General features: G+C 35.2%; 1 protein-coding gene across 1 annotated transcript; it reads right to left on the bottom strand.

Annotated features, from left to right (window-relative positions):
• Positions 1-768: 768 nt before the first annotated feature.
• On the bottom strand, positions 769-23,233 carry LOC138704801 (uncharacterized). The gene is made up of 3 exons (XM_069833069.1): positions 23,124-23,233; positions 9,880-9,991; positions 769-5,982 (listed from the first exon to the last, which is right to left on the bottom strand). The coding sequence occupies exons 2-3, from the start codon at positions 9,987-9,989 to the stop codon at positions 4,992-4,994; spliced, it is 1,101 nt and encodes a 366-aa protein (XP_069689170.1). The 5' UTR covers positions 9,990-9,991; positions 23,124-23,233; the 3' UTR covers positions 769-4,991.

Genomic DNA, 23,233 nt, shown 5'->3' with positions numbered 1-23,233 from the left:
CAAATGAGGGTTACAACCTTGTCCTGGCGGCTATTCAATTATCCAGTTAATAGAAAGGGAGAGTGAATAACATTCAAGGGAAAAGTTGTTCCGGGACCGGGTACCGAACCCGGGTCTTTAGACTAAGCACGCCAACGTTCTACCACTGAGCTATCCAGGAACGATACACAATCACGATCCAATTCTTCCCTTTGTGTCCACATACCTCAAATGGGTTGACAACGTCAAAGACATAGCATGAGTGCACTTTATACTGGTGAAAAGGAGAGTGTTCAGTTTGCGTATGTATTATGTATTTATAGTTTACGAGAAGGCATTTGACAATGCAAGGAGATCATTATTGTGGAATATATTATTAAAAACACTTGGTTAGAGCTATACGAAATCGCAATAGAAATAATTTAATCAAGATGCGAACAACAAGTGGCTAATATAGATCAGATTATAAGACAGGGATGCCTTTACCACCGGCCCTCTTTAATATCTAGTCTATATAGACGGGATTATATATAAATGGCTGATGATTTTAAAGAGACCATTTTTTTACCACCATGTTATATGTGAAGGATCAACTGTTAACAGATTCATCGGGATAGTATTCAGGAGGCAGTTCACAAACTGAATTAAGTGGCCTAATAATAAAATATGATAACATCTATCTATGTATATTCAATAAGAGCAAACATTGTAATAAGTACCAGAATTATAGAGCAAGTTATAGAGATTTTAAATATCTGGGATGTAATACAACATGGTGAAAGTACAGATGTAGAAGCAAAGCTAAGTAGATTTAAATACTTCTGTGACATAATGATCCACGCTTTAAATAAAAAAGCAGAGAAACTGTTCTTAAATTATATAGAACAGCGGTGACCAAAACTCGAGCTGCAGTGATTACATGCGACAGACAGCCTATGAAGTAAGGAGACGGAGGAAAGGTACTTGGCATGAAAACTACAACTAGTGGTGGTTCCTGTACTAACATCTTGATCAATCCAGCGGATAAAAATCTCAACCTTTGCTGTATCAGTAATGTCACTGCTGTCATCAAGAGCCAGTGAATAATATACGATTTTTCTTGCTTCTTTTTTCAACTTGCTCTTGAATATAATAAGAAATTTTCTATATTCTTCTCTCGATACTTGGTCGAGAAATTCGTAGTTTTTCAAAATTAAAAAACTTCTTATGGACAAGTTATTTAAGCTATTTTAATCGTTACTGTTTTGAGAATTTCTGTCCATTAAAAGGCGTTAGAGCACGAGATAATTCAAACCCCATTAGGTAGCTGACTTCCTTATATTTATTTATCTCACCTTTCTATTCCTGGCTATGATTTAAGACATGTCAATTCCTGGCGTTTAACAGTTCGTTGGCACATAATATTGAATCGGTTTTTCTACAATATTATTATTAAATGAAAACTAATAAATAGTTACCCTCATCTAAAGATTAAGAAGATTAAAATTGAGATAAAACCTAATAATTTTATCCTTCTAGGGAGAAGATCTAAAAATATGCACGTACAGAAGAATTATAGAAACACATACTTAATGGTCAGTAATAATAATAATAATAATAATAATAATAATAATAATAATAATAATACATTATTCAGCGTGGCAATTACTGTTTCTATATACTCCTAATTGAACCGTCGAGCAAAGTAAACATATTACATTTTGTCCGACAGAATAACAAAAAGTTCTCCTTATTCTTTACGAAACCACCTCTTACTGCTTGTACTAGAGACAGAGTTTGTACAGCGACATAATACCGCCACTGCTTCCCTTCAGTACGTGAATGAAACATAGAGCAATGTACAGGAAACTCCTCGTACCCGTTTGAATGTCTGTGATTATACGATGTAGGTAATCACTACACCCGCTCTGGTCACCGCTGATATAGAATAATGACGCTACTTTTGTTGCTATATTATAGAAATGAACATAGGACTTTGAATAACAAATCAAGTACGAAATATAGAGTCAGCTGAAATAGGTTCCTACGAGCTGTGGTTGGATACACATTGCTTAATCACAGGAGAAGTGACGATGTCAGAAGAGAATTAAACATTGAAAACATTACAGAACTTATAATACAGAGAAAACTACAAAAATAATTCATCGCTTTTCTTTTGGATTATTATTTCAGTTTAATACCAACTTTCTTTAATAAAGTTAAGCTTTTTGACATTGCCATTATAATCTAAAAACTATTTTCAAACATGCACTGGTTCCATGTTGCAATGTGAAGTTGCCGAAGCTGCTTAACTGTACACCTAAGTTCACAACATATTGAATGTGCTTTTAATTGTGCAAATAATAGTGCAGGTGACTATGTTGACTATGAACACTGAGTTTCTTGTGTGTTAATTTAAAACTGCAGTTGGATTACTCTGCACACTTCAAAGCAACTTGACATGCAATATGTGTTTATTTTATAATTGCAAGAAACAAAGTTTTGTTACATGTTTAGGCCTAAGATATGTAAGGTACTATGTACATAAGTTACAACAGTTTCACTTCATTGTAAGTGACACAAGTTATTTGAAGATTAAATACTTTGCTTGCGATTACAGTCATATGCCAATATCTTGCACTGTGTAATGTTGTCTGAATAAATCTGAATGTTGATTTAGTCGTATGCAGAATGTCATACAACACATCGTGTTAGTCACTATTTGAATAACGTTGAGTTAACCGTAATTGGAAGTTGTGTTATGTTCACAGCCACTAACGAACACTTTTCAATATTCACATCGCATACATTTCTTTTCTTTTATCTGAGCTGTACTGACTCATTAATATTTCTATCACACATTTTGTGGGGAATAAAATAATTCTGAGTCCTCCAATGTGAGGAAGTTCCTGTGACCAGAAAGAGGTTTTAAGGTAGAAGAGCAAGGACTGTTTAAGCTTCTCATTTCAAGGAAATTATTACATTAATGACAAAAGATTATGAAAAATAGAACTAAGAGAATCCTTATTGTCCTCCACTATACAATAAAATAAATATTCATTTTGCACATATCATCTCTTAGCATTTGTCCACACTCACACACACAAGGGTAACAAGATGTCCAGTATTAAATTTGAGACCTTGTCCAGTTAAATAGCATTTCCCACTACCGCAAAGAAAAAAGAAATCCCTTACAGAGTTGTTATTCTTACATATTTCGATAGCGCACGTTGCTCTATCTGACAAAGAGTTTTAAGATGAATTAAAAGTCTTGAGAATTCTTCTTGACATCAATAAGAAGTGTGTCAGAATCGTTCTTCATGTTTCTTGTAACACGCAGTATCCCAACCTTTGTGAATGAACTTTTGCTTTAAATTGGAAGCATGCTGTTTGGTTTTTGCCTAGTTTAGAATGTTATAGATGTTTAAAATTTCTATTTTGTTGAAATATACATTTTTTATGGACGCATTCCGTGCTTACGACGATCGAAATTGATATAAAATAATTACATTAATGAAGTGAGTAATACAACTCAATTTGTAAAACCAAAATGAATAAATCTCTATTCACAAGTCCAGTCTATTGTATTAATGTTTTTTAATGTTTTTTAATGTTTTTTTTTTGTTTTCTCATGTTTATAAAGTAACCCTTCGTGATTGATTCAATCATTATTAATTCTTTTTCTTTCATTCATATGAATTTTTCACAACTTATTACCAGGAAAATTCAGCCGTTCAATTCAAATTCAATTGTGACTATTAAGTTTTCAGAGTCCAGTTCAACAACTTAGAAACGCACTTGGAACAACTACAGAATGCATGTGATGCAGCAGCGCAGACTATGTTCGCCAGTAATGACGGGACCATACCGAGTCATGTGAAATACAAGCAATGTGATGCTAGTAACATTCGTGACTATATTCTTTAAGAATTGACTGTAGTAGTCAAGTCCAAGGTTTAGTCAGCATAGTGGCAGATTTTTTTGAATGCATTAAAATAAAATACAGATTTTGAAAGATATTATAATGCATTACCAGAAAGTAATGAAGGAAAAATATGATGTAATCCAAGGAATATCGTTGAAGTCGACGAAGGCAAATTTGGGAACAATCTTCGCCAAAGTGGTAAATAATCATGGCCGCTGTAGCATTTTGTTTATGGTTCAGGAAAAATACCTCGTCTTTTACGAAAATTCGGCCGTAATTCTGTGGTGTTTGGTTAGAACATGGTATCTCCAAAATGACCATTTCCAGCTATCTATACTTACCGGTAGTTTACTGAGAAGCTGTAGAAAAGCATAAGCATATAATTAAACAGTGCCCTAATCTATGTTACTTTCATTCATATTTGTATGTAAACTAGAATTCTGATTTTTAAAGGAAAAGTGAAAATGAAAATGCTTGTATCTCAAAACAGCTTTTAAGAGTTACCATGTTCTGACCAAACACCACAGAATTATTCACTGCTTTGGCGAAGTTTACCAATTTGGGAAACGTAAATATTATAAGGGTCACGTGTAATGTTCCATCATGTTGGCGATAATTTTACTCTACTAGGTTGTCATCGTAACGTCACGGTTCAACTGTTCTACAACAATCCTTTCAGTTTAGCTACATTTAATCAATCTCAGCATACATTCTTTAGTATTGCAGTACTATCTGTTCTTTGTTGCGTCGCTGAAATTTGGAAGTATAAATGTTTTCAACATCGTCTGCATGACAGCACTATCATTCAGCTCTTAATTTGTTTTATATTTTTGCTATAAATTAGTAATTATTCTTAATTCTAATATTTAATTTATTATTTAAAAGTCTCATAGAATTCCGGGTTTTATTATTGCAAATTTTTTTAATGTATTATCAAAAATAAATTCGAAGATTCACACACAAATGCAATTGAAGTGTAATAACTAGACCGTTTTCCTTCCAGATGATGGACTACTTGTCCCCCTAGGAAGTAAAATATTCCCTTCCCCTACTGTTCCAAGGGCAAAGTCTCAAGAAATGGACATCAGGTTACCCCCTGCAGTTCACGTTAAGAATATTTCTTTGAAGATAGCGCATTCATAATTCTTTGGAAAGTCTGTGGAGATAAACCCAAGAACGAGTAGGACGATGGCTTCGGCGTCGTGGTGGTGACATAGAAATCACCAGACCTCTTGAAGAAGAAGCCGTCGTCCAGATAATCGGGGTAGTCCATCATGCTGAAGGTGTACTTCGCGTAATAGATGGCAGCGAAGGCGGAGTATATGAGCAGGACGGCAGTGACCACCTGGAACGCGGCCCAGAACTTGTAGGAGCCCTCGTTGATCAGGAAGTCGTAGTAGCTGGTCACTGTGTCTGCGCGAGGGTGAGTCTCGACTGGGGGCTCCACCTGCGTCACCTCGCCCACGTGCTCGTGCTCGTGCCCGTGCTCATGCTCGTACTCTGGTTTCCAGTCATCGCGTCCTCTTCTTTTGCTGATTGCCACGTCAGTAGAAAGGGTATTTTCCTCTACGTGCCACCCGCGATGGGGAAGTTGTTGCTTGTGGAACTCTGTACTCATATAAGCACCGGAATTTCTTGGAGATTTGATTTGTTGAAGGCGTGCAGTGACTTTCTCTCTGGAGTTTTTCCCCACTTCCGTAGCTGACTTGCCCACGCAGCCACGCCTCGAGCACTTGTAGTCGTCACTAACACCTTCTCGACCCTTGTGGAATCCGAGGAATCTCTTACTTCTTCTGCTTCTTAGACCAGTCTTATTTGAGTGGTCTTCTCTTATCCTCATTAAGCTATTATTATTATTTTGTGATTCCGTCACGTTCTCCAATACAGACCCAAATGACTCGCTTGCATCGTGTCGTCGCTGTTGGTTCTTGTTCTCAGAAGAGTCGGTTTTGCTGTGGTGAGTGGTAAACTTGGCTTCCGTCGGTATTATTACGTTATCCGTTGTGTATCTTGTACTTCTGACAGTGTAATCATTTATAATGGATCTTTTATTCGGGATTCCGTGACTTAGTTCTGTATTGTCTGTTTTTTGAGCAGATCTGTGGAGAAGCAAATAATATATCTTCGCTAATTGATTATGTTGGAACATTTTCTGTTACAGATTAAATTTTAGTGTCTCAAAGTTTAGTTTAAGCAATTTTAAGTCATTTTGCAATGCACACTGAAATTATATTAAATGAACAGTTTCAGCTTGTGTGCCTCATAAAATGAAGAGGCGCTGAAATGTGACTCCTTACTTAAACCTTATTTTATTTATATTTGTAAGATTATTTTCAATTTCATAATTAAATTATTGTTGTTGTTCAGATATACGATTTATATTTATTATACAGAATGTCCCACAGCGGGATATCCATAGCTTACCTACGTGTTCCTGGGATTATTTTGAGTAAAAAAGTTCTAACCAACATGGGTCCGAATTGCAACGGTACCGTCATTTCCCGTAACTATGGTCCTGGAACACAACTATGGTCCATTCAAATTTAGTACTACATAACGTAGTACATCGTTTATCTATATTTTTGCTGTACTGTAGTTTGAAGTAAAGTCACTGCAGCTATCTAAGAACGATCTATTTTACTTCTACAATGTTCTTTGAATGGTTGTATCGTAGACCATATTGTGCACCAGGACCATAGTTATGGGAAATGACGGTATCTACAGAAAACAATTATAATAATTTTATTACTTGTGACTGACTTACAACTTAGTTTTGATGAATACACATTCTGAATTGTCATATTTGAGGTTCGAAATGACTTCCATGGTTGTCGAGGGATCTCTGAGTTCTGTCTGTAAGAGAGTTTATCGCTCTCATTACAACACCGCCATCATTTCTCAAGCCTTCACCACACTCCATTATTTTCCAGAGAAGTTCGACCCTTGTGTTCGACCGAGCAACGTACACAACAGACTTCATGTGCCCTCAAAGGAAGTAATCTAATGGAGACAGACCTGGTGATCTTGGTGGCCAAGTCACTGGACCTCCTTGGCCAATCCAACGATGTGGAAACTGTTGATTTAAAATGCAGTCATACACCTGCTAAAGTGTGGAGGTGCATCATCTTGCTGCAGCCACATGCCTTGTCTGATAAGAAGAGGAGCGTCCTCCAACAACAATGGTAACTCTACCTTGCAGGAAATGCAGATAATGTACATCTATCGAGGTGTTTAGAAACTGAACAATTACATAAATGTAGCTGAGCGCATTCTGCTTAGAATTAACTGAACTACATCCTTACGATGAGGTTACATACTGTTGTAAGTAAATTACAAGTTAAATTATTAATTTAGAATTGTGTTTTCTGTAGATACCGTTGCAATTCGGACCCATGTTGATTAGAACTTTTTCACTCAAAATAATCTCAGGAACACGTAGGTAAGCTATGGGCATTCTACTGCGGGACACTCTGCATTAAGTGTATTAATTTAATTATTCAAGTTAATAAAACATATTTTATGCTTTTCTTACAATCTTTACAATTTATTTATTTAAATTACAGTATTTACGAGACCGTCACATGGGACTGTAAATAAATCGTTTATAATTCACATGTGTTATAAAATATGACTTCATAACGACTACATATGCGACTTTTACACTGTTAACTTTGTACTACCGGTATTTGAATTTTACTAAGACATAATGATATTAAATTTTCTGAAGCGCAAAAGATGAGTATAATTTTATGCGATATGTCCGACTCACATATGAAAATGGAGCAATCGCGTGGCTTAATAAATCAGACGATAGCCTTCGAGGTTCGATCCCGGCAATACCAGTGTAATTTGTAATGGACAAAGCCGCTCTGGCAGGTTTTTTCCGAGTACTTCGGTTTCTCCTGCAGGCTCATTCCACCATTGCTTCATCATCTTGTGAGACAGCCTAACCAGACCTCATGATCCACATTGGGCCTTAAGAGGGTCTTCATGGCTCATCGGCTTCAAGTGCCGAAAACAAAATTGAGGACGATATAGGAGAATTGTACTGATAACTGTTCTTTCCTGGCAAGAAATTCTTCGAATGAGAAAATGAAGTACAAAACACATGAACTGCTAGTCACAATATGCAAGTACAATAATCTAATAGCCAAGTGCATCAACATCGATTAGTGTAACCACCGGTCAAAATTACCACCTAGCCCGCGGTTAAGCATTTTTTCACTGTACCAAACTCTGTTAGGGCTTACGTAGGAGGTTAACAACGGTAATTTCTAACCTCCCATATTCGAGTCGTTAAAGGAGATAACAAGTGATCAGTAGTAAAATAAAATTGCAACTATATTCAAAGCTGATGATTTGGAAGACGAATTTTTGTATTTGGATTAGTTGGATCAAGATTATGGTGAGTGTGAAGTACCGTTAGTTGAAAGAGTTAATTGTTATGGAGGAATTACGTGACAAAATTTCAGGAGAGATTTCGTTGATCGAATTCTACCATATCAATTCTGCAGCAACAGATGAATTCACTTGGAATATCCTATTTGTATGTATGTATGTATGTATGTATGTATGTATGTATGTATGTATGTATGTATGTATGTATGTATGTATGTATGTATGTATGTATGTATGTATGTATGTATGTATGTGTGTATGTATGTGTATGTATGTATGTATGTATGTATGTATGTATGTATGTATGTATGTATGTATGTGTATGTATGTATGTATTCACGCTGCAAATGGGTATATACCGGTGGCAGTGGTAACTAATTACACTCGTAAATATAATTAACAATAAACACAACTCCTATGAACCAGCTGTTAACAAATACAACTAATATTTTCAGCATTTTGAGAGGGGACACTACACAGAGGCATAGAACAAAATGCAGTGCGAATTATTAACGATGCAATTAAGAAATCTTTAGGACATTCGGTATCTCGTGAAACCTACCTACACGTGAGATGAAGGAAAAATAGACTGAGAAGCTTCTCTCTCTCTCTCTCTCTCTCTCTCTCTCTCGCTACGCTTCAACTTGCAAGTTAGCTAGCTCGCTTACCCCCACCGTATGGTTTTTACTATTACTACGGCGCACAAAGACATTTGGTTTCACGAGATAACGAATGATATATATGTATGTCCTATAATAGAATCGCTTAGCTCATTGTGTATAAGCATAGTTTTTCCTACGTCGCAGGTTCAAAGAAAAGAGGTTATGGATGGATTCTAGGAAATTACACAGTTCCCTGGTTGGGACCATGAGTTGTACATACATTCGTATTAATAGTCCATGCTTCAACCTTTTCCTTTATGGTTATTGGATTTACCACTTCTTCTTTCGTTTGCTATTACATATTTATTTCCACGCAATTCATTCTGTCAGTACTTCAGACTCACGTTGGGACATAATCATTTTCGCTGTTTATTTTTCATTTTGTAAGATTTTAAGCAAATAGCACCGAAAAAAATAAATGCAATCCGAAAACATAACAGTGCCAAAAGACAAACAAATGAAACACGAAAATTTATAATTCGTACGTTTCGATGGAACGAAGTAAACGCAGTCATTTTTAGACATTGATTAACATCTTTACAGAGGTATGGATACTTTTTATTTGTTTGTAGAGACAGTGTACCATCACAGGCTGGTTAAATGAGGAGTTAAAAACCATGTATAAGTAACCGGTGATTATAAATTGTGCACCAAAATTACATTTTAATCACGGTTACTTTTCAACCGTGGTTTCATAACCCAAGGTTACTACGTTCTTAACCGATGTTGATGCATATCGCCATAGAACTTACATTCATATTTACATTTCTCGTAACCAAAATTGAAGTATATATGCACGCAAAATAATTTGAACACACACAGACACAAAGCATACAACATGAAATGCCACTGATGTCGATTTATCGGGATAGAACAGCTGTTTTTATTGTTTAGTGTAAACATGTTTTGAAACTACTACATACTGTAGTTCCTCACCTGGTGTTTCCTTGCATTTGAATGTCCTCTGACCTCACAACGAGAATCAACATAGTACATGTAGTTAAAAGGATCAACCATCGTGAGCGGCGTCTCGTCTTAGCTGTCATGCCTGAAACCAAGATTAATACAGACAGTGGTGCCATCCATAATGTGAAGACAAAGAAATCTTGAAAACGCTTGACAGATATTTCTACTCCTATTTCGCTTTACACAGAGTATCTCAGAAAATACAGCTTCACAAAGATATGAGTCATAACACAATTACTTTAGTAACTATGTAGGCCTAATTAATTGTTTATTTTGCTCTTGACTATTTGGTTCGTGGAAAAAATTGAGGACGGAACGGAACTCATTGTGAATATGACTACGAGAAAGAAAATTACAGTTCAGAGTGTATTTTTAATGCCAATCAAACAGGACTCTTTCAAATATCGGTAAAAGCACAAGGTTAAAATTTTATAAAGGCAACGACTTACATTTCCTACACTTGTACAATTCAAATCTTTATCTACAGGTATACCTCTGATTGAGGTTCTGGCTGATATGTACTCGTACATATATTATCAGGCAGTACATCTCACTTGACGATATGTGTCAGAGGAAGAACAGTTGTTTGTATGCATCTGAAGTGAAATATGCAGCTAATCGGCGATGTATGCATTAGAGGGGGAAAGAAACTGGTCATACTACACTATTATCTCCTGCCCTAGTTGCTTCATAAGTGGTGCCATATTGGTGTCACTTGTGAGGTTCAGACGTGTCTTCGGATAGTTGACTAAACAACACAACACACATCTACAGGTAATGCGGGAAAACGTCTTTATATTTAAAAAATCAGAAGGGAAATTCGAACCAAAAGTTTTATATATATATATATATATATATAGTCGGACCATCGGATCTGTGCCCCTTCAGCGCTGTCGTCGTTCTTGAAAAAGTTGTCTGTACTCATTCCATTCCACCCACTTTCCTCCCACCACGTTGAACAGCAAGCCACGAACCTTGCAGAATAGGGATGTTGCCAAACTTCCGTCAAACGGTATAATAAATAACTGGTCTTCCATGCTAAAATATAATTTCTTTCAATCAAAATACATCTTGTATTTCTACATTTTTTAAACCTAAATCCCATGTCTCGAATCACTTTCCGCAGCGTTTGTCTCCAAGCTTGGAGAATATTGTCTCTCGCAATCTTCAGTAATTTCTTCAATGTCGGAACTTCATTCTACGCGGCATAAAATTCTTGTATCTTTCTTCTTATAATACATCGGTTCATATCATCTACAAGAATTAAAGTTTCCCTTGGTCTGTTCTTCCCTGGTGATTCTAGCGTTTCATCTCCTGCACAGCCTCCCTCTCTCCTGATTTTCTTTATTAGGCGCTCTGACCTGCCTATATAAATTACATAACATGTTGTATTATTAGTATTAGTTAAGTAAGTAATTTTAATACGTAATCAATTGAAATAAAATAAGCCCCATCTATGATCGCAGCTGCTCTTATCGTTGCCAGATTTATAGGAAACAGATATTGACCTGTTTGTTTCTCTTCGTCGCAAAATGCTATTACGTAATTGCTTAATAATATTTCTTTCGCTACTCCGTGCTACAGTGTTCATGTCCAGTTGACAACACTGGACTGCAAGTGCAAATAAACTGTCCCGCTAGAAGGCTCAGAATTGTGAGTAGTGGGAGAGAGAAAGGGAGAGAGCTAGAAAAGAGAGAGATAGGAATGCAGGGAGAGAAATGAATTGCCGAGGCTGAGAAGGAATTAGGGTTCAGTTCGCATATCTTACGGGGGCACAGATCCGATGGTCCGACAATATATATATATATATATATATATATATATATATATATATATATATATATAAACTTTAACTAATATTCCTGTCGCACAGCCACATTTCTAAAGCTAGCACGAAATAATGTAAAACAACAGTTAAATGAAGTCAAAGCAAAAAGAAAGAAGGAAGCAAAATGTAACAGGGAATTCATCGAATTCCCATAATTGAGTCAAACGTTTATGCTATTTGTGATTGTTATTGTGAGCATGGCTGGGACTGTATGAATGTTCGGGATTTGAAATAAAATTTCGATATATTTTTTTCGTTTCTGTCTTTATACTTCCCGATTTAAATTTACTTAATCCATAATTGCTTCCCGATCCCATAAGGCTTAGTCTCGGGACAACAGTGTAATTAACAAAGCTCGGAACTTGGGGACTTGTGTATCGTGCGCATGAGTAAGGTTACAGGTACAATGTACACAAAGCTCACGCTGCAAGTGCTCAGGGACAGTCGTGTGTACTAAGAAAGTGGTCACATCAAATGACAGGTAGACGGACGAGGAAACTGTGTCGTGTCGAAGCCAATGACATTCAGATAATTAATTAGAGGTAAACGGTCTGTTTGAAAATAAGAAAATACGGATCAAGTCGTAGTGGAACCTTCCCTAGTAGTGACATAGAAATTGAAAACTATTTTCGAGACAAATTTAGGATACTTATCTTTCTCAGATACGAGATCAGCTAGCAACTGCTGAAAATCGAACAGGAAACAGTGACAGTGAAAACATTCAATACTTTATTTCGGCCTAAGACTTTATAATACAATTACAAACCATTTTCCAAATTTGAAATTTTTTAAAATTGAAGCTTTTAAAAAATAAATTTGTAAAATTATCCACGATATAATATAATATTAACAAATGCATTTTTTTTACCTTTTATTTCTGTCTACTATATTCTTGTTTTTATTGAATATCACTGGCTTCTGTCGAATTGTCAATTTATATTAAATGTGTATTTTTCTCTCTTTTTCTCTTTCTTCTTTATTCTTGCTCTTGGGTTGTATTTATTGGTTTGAATTAAGTTACTTACTGTATTTAGTAAAGTGTCCTTGTAAATTTTATGTTATATTATTGACTAAGACCACACCGTACACGAGCCTGGCTCTTGCGGTAGTGGCTAGAAACATTTTTGTTTTATAAATGTAATTTGTATTCAGTAGGTAACTAGTTAAAATAAATAAAATAAAAAAAATAATTTTGCTCCCGTCACTTCATGTGACATGGAAATAAGTTTCTTTCGTTTCAAATCATGTTTAACTAACAGACGAAGAAGGTATGGGTTCGAAAAATATTCGAATGCATGTAGTCATACACTGTAATGAAATGTACAGAGCAGAACTGTAAATTTGATGTATTTTGCATGTTTATTTATATATATGCTATAAAATTACGTGTTTCAACCTATCATAATATTATCATTATGTTGTTCCAGCCAGGAACCACTTTTATAGCAGACCTTACAGTACCTCTGTGCTGGAAGCGGGAGTTTGTTGACATTGAAGTCCGGTCGCTTAGCCACGTTCAAAGACACAAGTCCCCAAGTTCCGAGCTTTGGTAATTAATAGTCCAAACCAGGGATGCTAAACATGCGCTTCCTACAGCTCAAACATTATCATCCCTACTTCCTCCATCCCCCGTCCGCGACTCTTTTCATTCTGTCCTTAGCTGCAGAACGTAAACATTCAGTGGGGAGCAGTTTACAGAATATTTGAAAATGGCACCGTCTAATGTACCAAGATAAGGAATGGCAATATGAGTATTTTGTTGTTGAAAGAAATAATAAAGCTAATTGCCTATTGTGTTCGTTCAATTTCGTTATATGCAACATTATAATAAGACGTCATTTTAATGCTGCTCGTGGTAAAGATTATGGGAAAAAGGAGCTTACAGGTAGCGTACGCAAATATGTAAAATTGTTATTGTATCGTTTATTGCATCTACTGGAATTTAATGCACCATCGAATCTAATGTGCCCCTCAATTTTCAAAGGCTTGAAATAAGAAAAATGCTTATTGGCGAATGTAATGCGCAGATGCAAAGCTGGCGTAAAATTTAATTTTACGGCATACAACAAAGGGTTAAAATTATGGACTTTATTTTATTACCAGTATTACAATATATACGGCAATGGATTTACCGTATGTTATGTTTTTTAACTAGGCTACTATATATTGCACTACTTTATACAACAATGAGTTCGTAGCCATTAAACAAAATACTGATCAATTCTTATAAACAAAATACTGACCTATTCTTATAATCAAAATACTGTATATAGTACAATATTGTCATGACAGACTATAATTAGATGGGTGGCTAAACAGAACGATAAGCAGTATTTTAGAGTTTTCATACGAATTTAGTGCGCTATCGACTCTAATACGCACCCCGATTTTGGAGACTAAATTAAACTAAAAAAAAGTGCGCGTTAGATTCGAGTAAATACGGTATTTTATGGAATTTTGTTTCTATTTGAGATTTTTAAATTGCATAAATAATAAAAAATATTAAATGTTTTATTGCCAACAGTGTCATAAAAAAAATCAGGGAAAAGTGGTCGATATTTATAACATGAATAATTTTGCATGACGTGGCCCATAATTGCAATGTTTCGATCGACATATTTTGCGAACAGCTTTTTCCCCCAAAATGAATCAGTGAAAAATCAGCTGTACGCTTAAGATTAAATGATCATCTTGTCTCTGCTTGCGTCTATGTACTAACATAATCCAGCCGAATATTGATATATTAGTGGAAATCAAGAGGTGTCTGCGATCAGTTATCACCAAATAGTTGGATATTGAATAGTTTCTGCGTGGACTTATCAACCTTATCCTAATTTAAGTTTAGAGTGGTGATTGTTTTTACAACATGAGTTTCAGTACTACCCGCCACTGAGCAAATTTGAGAGTGAAAGGGATGCATCAACGTCAATCGCGTTTAAAAATTTGGAGTGAGGTTGACGTCATACTTTCCCCTTCACCCGAGTTTGACATGGCTGGTCCAAACGAGTCATACATCAACAATATTATGCCAATGAGTTGTTTGAAATTTTATTGTAATGATATCAATATACCATTGCAAGGGAATAGATTCATTTAGAAATTATGACCACAGCTAAGTACTTTAGAATTAGACTATTAGATTTATTATTTCTGTCTTTATACCTTCCGCAGTTATTGATCACCCAATTTGTGTACAAATAATACATAATTTTTGGTAACATTAAAATTAAGGTGAATATTTCGTTAAGTTTTGACATTTCCATTGAGAAATGAGATCACTGTGATATGATATTCATTTGTTTCCCCCTTTATGTTTTGTCACGGCTTACTGAATTCGGAACTACTTTGTTTTAAACATATCATAATTTCAAACGCTCAAAGCCACGTGTTTACTATGTATTCTATAGCTTTGTATAGCTTAATTAACTTAGCTTAATGAATTGTATGTGCTGTAAATTGAATAGTAATCTGTATAGCTCAACTAATGTATTTTTTATGTTTGTAAATTGAACTAATTTGCAAGATACTGTATGTATCACGGCATCTATTTTTTGTATAACTCAACTGATTGAATTGTTTATGCTTTTAAATTGAATTAATTTACTTGCTATGTATTATATTTTTATGTCTCAACTGAAGAATGATTGTTTAAATTTGTAAACTGAATTATCTGCTTGCTGTGTACTGTAGCTCAGTCGGCAGACTCGCTAGCCTACTGATCCGGAGCTGCCCTGGGCTTTGGTTAGACTCCTGTTTGTGCTGATTACCTGGTTGGGTTTTCTCCGAGATTTTCCCCAACCATAAGCCAAATGGCAGATAATAATCTATGGCGAATCCTCGGCCTCACCTCACTTCATCTCGCCAAAAAATTGTAATCTTGTAAAATCTTCATTTGTTCCACATCTTAAAGCTTCAATTCTAATGTAAGATCTAAGGAATACAATAAATGAAATGAAAAAAAATTAAATGAAGGCGAAAGGAATAGCAAGATTATAACTTAGAACCTCATGTAAAATAATCTACTTCGTTATGCACTTGTCTATGCCAAATTTTTGTAAATGAAGTTTAGTCAAGACGACACCATTTTATAAATTTACTTTTCGAAAAAAAATTGATCTCCGTCTGTGCCCCTAAATCAGATGTTTCACGGTTATTGATGCATGTTTCATTAAAATATCAAATATTACGTCGCCAGATCACAGTCTCCCCGTGCTTTTTTATTTTATTGGGTTATTTTACGACGCTGTATCAACATCTAGGTTATTTAGCGTCTGAATGACATGAAGGTCATAATGCCGGTGAAATGAGTCCGGGGTCCAGCACCGAAAGTTACCCAGCATTTTCTCGTATTGGGTTGAGGGAAAACCCCGGAAAAAACCTCGACTGGGATTCGAACCCGGGTCACCTGGTTTCGCGGCCAGACGCGCTGACCATTACTCCACAGGTGTGGACTCCCCGTGTTCCAGCCCAGTTGTACACCTCACAAGTAAACCTTCAGGTGGGGTAAGAAAACAAAGACTTACCTTTATTACCATTCGATTAAGCATTAAAAGCAATGCAAAATACGTAAATTTTACAACTCGAACGCAATGAACACCAGAGATCGCGACCAATTAAAATCAAGTTGACATGGGCTACTTAGATTGCAAACAACTATACCACGCAGCAATGCTAGACGCGAGAGCGAAGACAGTACTGCTATAGTCGCGCTGTCAGCTAGTTTGTACCTTGCAGTTTATTGTGTAATGTTATGTGCAGTGAGCTGAAGAAGATGAACCCAGTGAATATAATGATTAAAATTCTGGATAAACTAAATGAAGGGGGTTATAAGGAGACAGTGAAATGTCGCGGAAGGAACTTGATATTGTTGTATAAGAGTTATGAATCGGAAGCAGTTGAAGAAAGTCATACTCTGGACAATGGTGAAAATGAACCATGAAATGATGACAATGTCATGCCTCATGTACGAGAATGGGAGACTGAAAAAACAAATACTACGTCAGAAGAGGAATTAAGTACTTCACAAAGTTCCGGTTCTCAACACGCTCCGTCCCCTCCCAAAACTTCCCGAATAATTGACTTTCAAGAAAAATGTAAAGTAGCAGAGTATTGGATTCTGTCAGGTGTACCGACAAACATAAAGAAAAAGTTTAACCTTAGGTCATGGAGCAGTATGAAGCATAAATTCACTTGGTTAACACACGAAAGTCAACTGTCAAAAGATTGCAACTCATAAATCGTATTTGGTGGTATGATTTTGGACAGTTTGGACATGTACAATGTTTAAGTGTTCAAGTGTTTAATACAGACGAATGTGGGTTCCATAAGGAAATGCCTTTCGGCAGAACATTAGAGCGTCAAGGAACCAGTAAAGTGTATGGTGTCGTGCAATCCAAGGGGGCAACTAACTACACATTCCTACACTATAACGCCGGTGGTTTCTAAAGCTGGAAAACTTATGCCAAAGTTACTACTTATTCTCCAAGAACCGAAAGATATAAGTCAAAGAGTTGCGGAACGCATTTTCCAAAGTGACAACATTGTAGTAAAATGGACTTCGTCGGGAATAATGACCAAAAAATATGGATACAATTCTTACGAGAAATATTCCTTCCTAATCCTGCAACTTGCATTCTTCTGCTGTTGGACTCGTATGGTGTCCACTGCGACGAAAATACAATTAAGCAACTGTTAGAAGAAGGGGACTATGGTCTTGAAAAACTAGTAGTTAAAATCATACCGCCAAATACGACTTATGAGTTGCAATCTTTGGACAGGTACTTTTTTCGAATGTGTAAGCATATGATTTGACACAGTTCTCATAATGTAGATTTTGATGATTCATCTGATACATTACAACAACGCAACAATAGATTGAAACTACAGTCACTTGCTTAACAGAAGTTTCCTTCTCCACGATTCCAACAGGCGCATGGGTATGGTTGGGTGTTAGCTGGATTGGGATCCAGAAGTGGACAACGTTTTAAAAACACTACAGAGTACTGTAACCGAAATGTACAAGGAATATGTACGATTTGTGCAAAAACAGCCTGTATAAAGTGCGGGTGGTGTACTGACAATTTGTGTTTCCAACATTTTGCATTAGCTATCACTGTTGTGCGACATATGTTTCCGGATAAAAACAAATCAGATTCTGGAATACGATGCGTTAAGTAACATGATGACCACATCATCGTTTTCCTTCTTATGCATTAATCGCTAGTTGAAGGTGTGTTTTCTTGCTGCTTGAAGCCTCGTGCTCTGCGTTGTGTATCGCACTTAATAATTGCAGTCGAGTTACGAAATTTTAGGATTATTCATATTTTATTATGCTGATTCCAAAAATATAAGTTTCATTTTCATTGTTTTTTACCTCTGGTGAAGGTTTACTTGTCAGTCCTTGCAGATTAGTTGACGTATGAACAAATATTCTTTTGATGAAAAACAATTAGGTGACTGAGCTACGACTACTATTGTTTCCATAATAAAATGTTACAAAATATAGCTGCATGATTTTAAAATCTTAGGAAGATGTGTACTTGAGTAGTTTAGGACAAAACTTGACTTTGTTTGCAGTGTACTTTATTCTTCCCATGTAACCAGGTGTGAGAGGGTACTGAGGAAGTGTTAATAAGCTCTTCAACGGAGTTCAAACAAGATAAAAATGTGAAGTAAACGTAGTGATTGACAGCGTCTGACGAGAGAGAGTTTACTGAACTGCTGACTGCTCGAAAGCGAACTTGCTGATATTAGATGTTGTCAGGTCCCTTGCGTGCAATACTTTGGAACTTTGCTTAAGGGAATTTCCTTAACTATTCTGTCGCATACAGCAGTTTTTCCAATTAACTAATTCATGCCCACTTTATGTAAACTCCTGTTAGCCAGAGCCGTAGCTCAGGCGGTATGTATGTATGTATGTATGTATGTATGTATGTATGTATGTATGTATGTATGTATGTATGTATGTATGTATGTATGTATGTATGTATGTATTTATGTTTGTATGTATATATGTATTTATCACTGCAAGTGGGCAAGCACCCGGTGGCAGTGGTATACACAATATAAACAATACACAATAAAATTGCAACACACGGTACAATTTATTCGAATGAATTTTTATTTACTATCAAATGAAAATTAAGAATAATAATAATAACTTAACTTATACAATATATTTTTGTTCCTGAACTACTGTTTTCTGTAATAGACTTAGAAGTGATTTTGTTTTAAATGTAATTAATTATTATATAGCGAATAAAATTTTATTTTTATGTAGTTACTAAACTCAAGAGAGTCTTTATTGATTTTATTTTTATTTAATTTATTTTATTCGTTGTGTAAAAACGAATAATTTCTAAATAGCATAAATGTTCAAAGTTTGAATTTTCTAGTAATAATTCATTTATACGAACGAAAGTAAAAATTTTGGTTGAGCTTGATATTTTTTTTATGAAATTTTGATTGTTCTATTTTTTATCGGAATAAATAGAGGATCTACCAAGACTTATGAACCAAAAATTGTGAGATTCTCTAGTTACTATAAGTGGTCAGAATGGAATAAGAACACGTCTTAAAAACAACACACGACAAGGACAAGAGCAAGGATGGATGGATGGATGGATGGATGGATGGATCGATGGATAGTTGCATAGATACATACATAAATAGATAGATAGACAGACATAGGCAGACAGACGGATACAGCAAATATGCACTATGTTATGAGTGATGACTCAGATGCTTTAAGTACTATGGTGTATCAACCAAATATCTCAAACTATTTTAGTTTATTTCTTCTTACTCGAGCCAACAGTGTTGATATTTACAATGTCAACCAAATATCGAATCGTTTTTGAGATTTTATTCTTACCCGGGGCAAGAGTATTGTTGTTTACAAAATAAACCAAATATCTCATACGTTTTTTGAGATTATTTCTTCTTACTCGAGCCAACAGTGTTGATGTTTACAATGTCAACCAAATATCGAATCGTTTTTGAGATTTTATTCTTACCCGGGGCAAGAGTGTTGATGTTTACAATATAAACCAAATATCTCATACGTTTTTGGGATTATTTCTTCTTACCCGGGGCAAGAGTGTTGATATTTACAATGTCAGCCAAATATCTCATCGTTTTTTAGATTTTCTTACCCTGGGCTAGAGTGTTGGTGTTTACAGTATAAACCAAATATCTAATACGTTTTTGAGATTATTTCTTCTTACCCGGGGCAAGAGTATTGATGTTCCCAATATCAACCAATTATCTCAGACGTGTTTGAGATTATTTCTTCTTACCTGGGGCGAGTGTTGATGTTTACAATATAAACCAAATATCTCATACGTTTCTTGAGATTATTTCTTCTTACTCGGGGCAAGAGTGTTGATGTTTACGCTATAAATCAAGTATCTCATACTTTTTGAGATTATTTCTTCTTAAACGGGGCAAGAGTGGTGATGTTTAATATATCAACCAATATCTCATACATTTTTTGAGATTATTTCTTGTTACTCGGGGCAAGAGTGTTGATGTTTACGATATAAATCAAGTATCTCATACGTTTTTGAGATTATTTCTTCTTACCCGGGGCAAGAGTGGTGATGTTTAATATATCAACCGATATCTCATACGTTTTTTGAGATTATTTCTTGTTACTCGGGGCAAGAGTGTTGATGTTTACAATATAAACCAAATATCTCATACGTTTTTGAGATTATTTCTTCTTACTCGGGGCAATAGTGTTGCTGTTTACATTATCAACCAAATATCTCGTATGTTTTTTTAGATTATTTCTTCTTACTCGGGGAAAGAATGTTGATGTTTAAATATAAATCAAATATCTCATACGTTTTTTAGATTATTTCTTCTTACTCGGGGCAAGAGTGTAGATGTTTACAATATCAACCACATATCTCATACGTTTTTTTAGATTATTTCTTCTTACTCGGAGCAAGAGTGTAGATGTTTAAATATCAACCAAATATCTCATACGTTTTTTAGATTATTTCTTCATACTCGGGGCAAGAGTGTAGATGTTTACAATATCAACCAAATATCTCATACGTTTTTTAGATTATTTCTTTTTACTCGGGGCAAGAGTGTAGTTGTTTAAATATCAACCAAATATCTCATACGTTTTTTAGATTATTTCTTCTTACTCGGGGTAAGAGCGTTGATGTTTAAATATCAACCAAATATCTCATACGTTTTTTAGATTACTTCTTCTTACTCGGGGCAAGAGTGTAGATGTTTACAATATCAACCAAATATCTCGTACGTTTTTTAGATTATTTGTTCTTACTCGGGGCAAGAGTGTAGATGTTTACAATATCAACCAAATATCTCATACGTTTTTGAGATTATTTCTTCTTACTCGGGGTAAGAGTGTTGATGTTTAAATATCAGCCAAATATCTCATACGTTTTTTAGATTATTTATTTTTACTCGGGGCAAGAGTGTAGATGTTTAAATATCAACCAAATGTCTCATATGTTTTTGAGATTATTTCTTCTTACTCGGGGTAAGAGTGTTGATGTTTAAATATCAACCAAATATCTCATACGTTTTTTAGATTATTTGTTCTTACTCGGGGCAAGAGTGTAGATGTTTACAATATCAACCAAATATCTCGTACGTTTTTTAGATTATTTGTTCTTACTCGGGGCAAGAGTGTTGATGTTTAAATATCAACCAAATATCTCGTACGTTTTTTAGATTATTTCTTCTTATTCGGGGTAAGAGTGTTGACGTTTAAATATCAACCAAATATCTCATACGTTTTTTAGATTATTTGTTCTTACTCGGGGCAAGAGTGTAGATGTTTACAATATCAACCAAATATCTCATACGTTTTTGAGATTATTTCTTCTTACTCGAGGCAAGAGTGTAGATGTTTACAATATCAACCAAATATCTCATACGTTTTTTAGATTATTTCTTCTTACTCGGGGCAATAGTGTTGATGTTTACATTATCAACCAAATATCGCATACGTTTTTTAGATTATTTCTTCTTACTCGGGGCAAGAGTGTTGATGTTTGCAATATCAACCAAATATCTCATACGTTTTTTAGATTATTTCTTGTTATTCGGGGCAATAGTGTTGATGTTTACATTATCAACCAAATATCTCATACGTTTTCTAGATTATTTCTTGTTATTCGGGGCAAGAGTGTTGATGTTTGCAATATAAACCAAATATCTCATACGTTTTTTAGATTATTTCTTGTTATTCGGGGCAAGAGTGTTGATGTTTACAATGTCAAGCAAATATGTCACACATTTTTTAGATTAATTATTCTACTTTCTTTTTAAATTATTATGTAACTTCGATGATTTTGTATCTGCCGTGTCCATTGTTGGCAGCCTGCGATTGCGGGGAGTCGTTATTGTATGTTTGCAATAAATTTATATAATTATAGGTACAACAAAAAGTGGAAATCGTACCATACTCCTTCGCCTGACTATAGACCATTCTGACGAAACGCCAGGCACTTATAATTCCTTCAAGAGACATTGTTACGGTAAGTATTATTGTTCATGCACAACACAACAGAAAACAATCCGCGTGTGAATTTCAAAATAAAGTAAATCTATCTCTTCACAATCTATCCTTTCACAGGGAGGGACTAAAGAGCATAATATGTTATGTGTTGGAGATGGATAATACCTCTTAAAGCGAAAACATATGAGCCGATAATTAACATACGAATTCCATTCGTGTATAATCGCCTTGAAATTTGTTAGCGCTATGGAATGATGGGTATAAATATTGTATTAAAAATAAAGTAATACGCGACGGATCAACGGGACTTCACGACGTTTTAACTAGGCAACACCGCCTCACTGTCTTTGGCTAGTCGACGTAGACCGGTTTGAACTAGCTCCACCTTGTATGCCTTCTTATTCTGAAAGCCCTCTATCTATTTTGCCGACCCCTGATTTATTGGAGAAAATTATTCATAGTCAATTACAAACGGATTCATGAAAGTCTATATATAGTCACACGCCATGATATTATGTAACATTTACGTATACAGAAGTACATAAAGTTTCAATAATTACGTAGAAATAAGACAATGAAATATTTAGCACTGAAATGGACATTATTGAATGTATATTAATCTTAAAAATTAGTTGTAACAAATAACAAATAGGGAGCTAAATATATATATATATATATATATATATATATATATATATATATCTCATTGTATCATTGTGATCAGAGATCATAAAGAAGTCGGTACCATGAAGTCAGTCGTCAATGCGTAATTTTAACAAGAATGCAGAAACATTATGGTCTATCAAGCACAAAGTAGGGTTATAAAAGCTTATACTTTTACACAATAGCTTAATAATATAAACAATTGAACGTGCTACTTACTTGGCGGAAACTTATGTTGGAAACCATGAGGCTCTTGCGTTACATTCACTTCAGTCAATGCGCAGGAGGATTCGATCGCGCGACGGGACTTGTCTGCAGTAATTAGTAAT

The sequence above is a fragment of the Periplaneta americana genome, chromosome 1 (assembly GCF_040183065.1).
Source record: "Periplaneta americana isolate PAMFEO1 chromosome 1, P.americana_PAMFEO1_priV1, whole genome shotgun sequence".
Classification (NCBI taxonomy): Eukaryota; Metazoa; Arthropoda; class Insecta; order Blattodea; family Blattidae; genus Periplaneta; species Periplaneta americana.
Note: the sequence above shows the minus strand (reverse complement) of the source record. Positions and strands in the feature narration are given on the sequence as shown.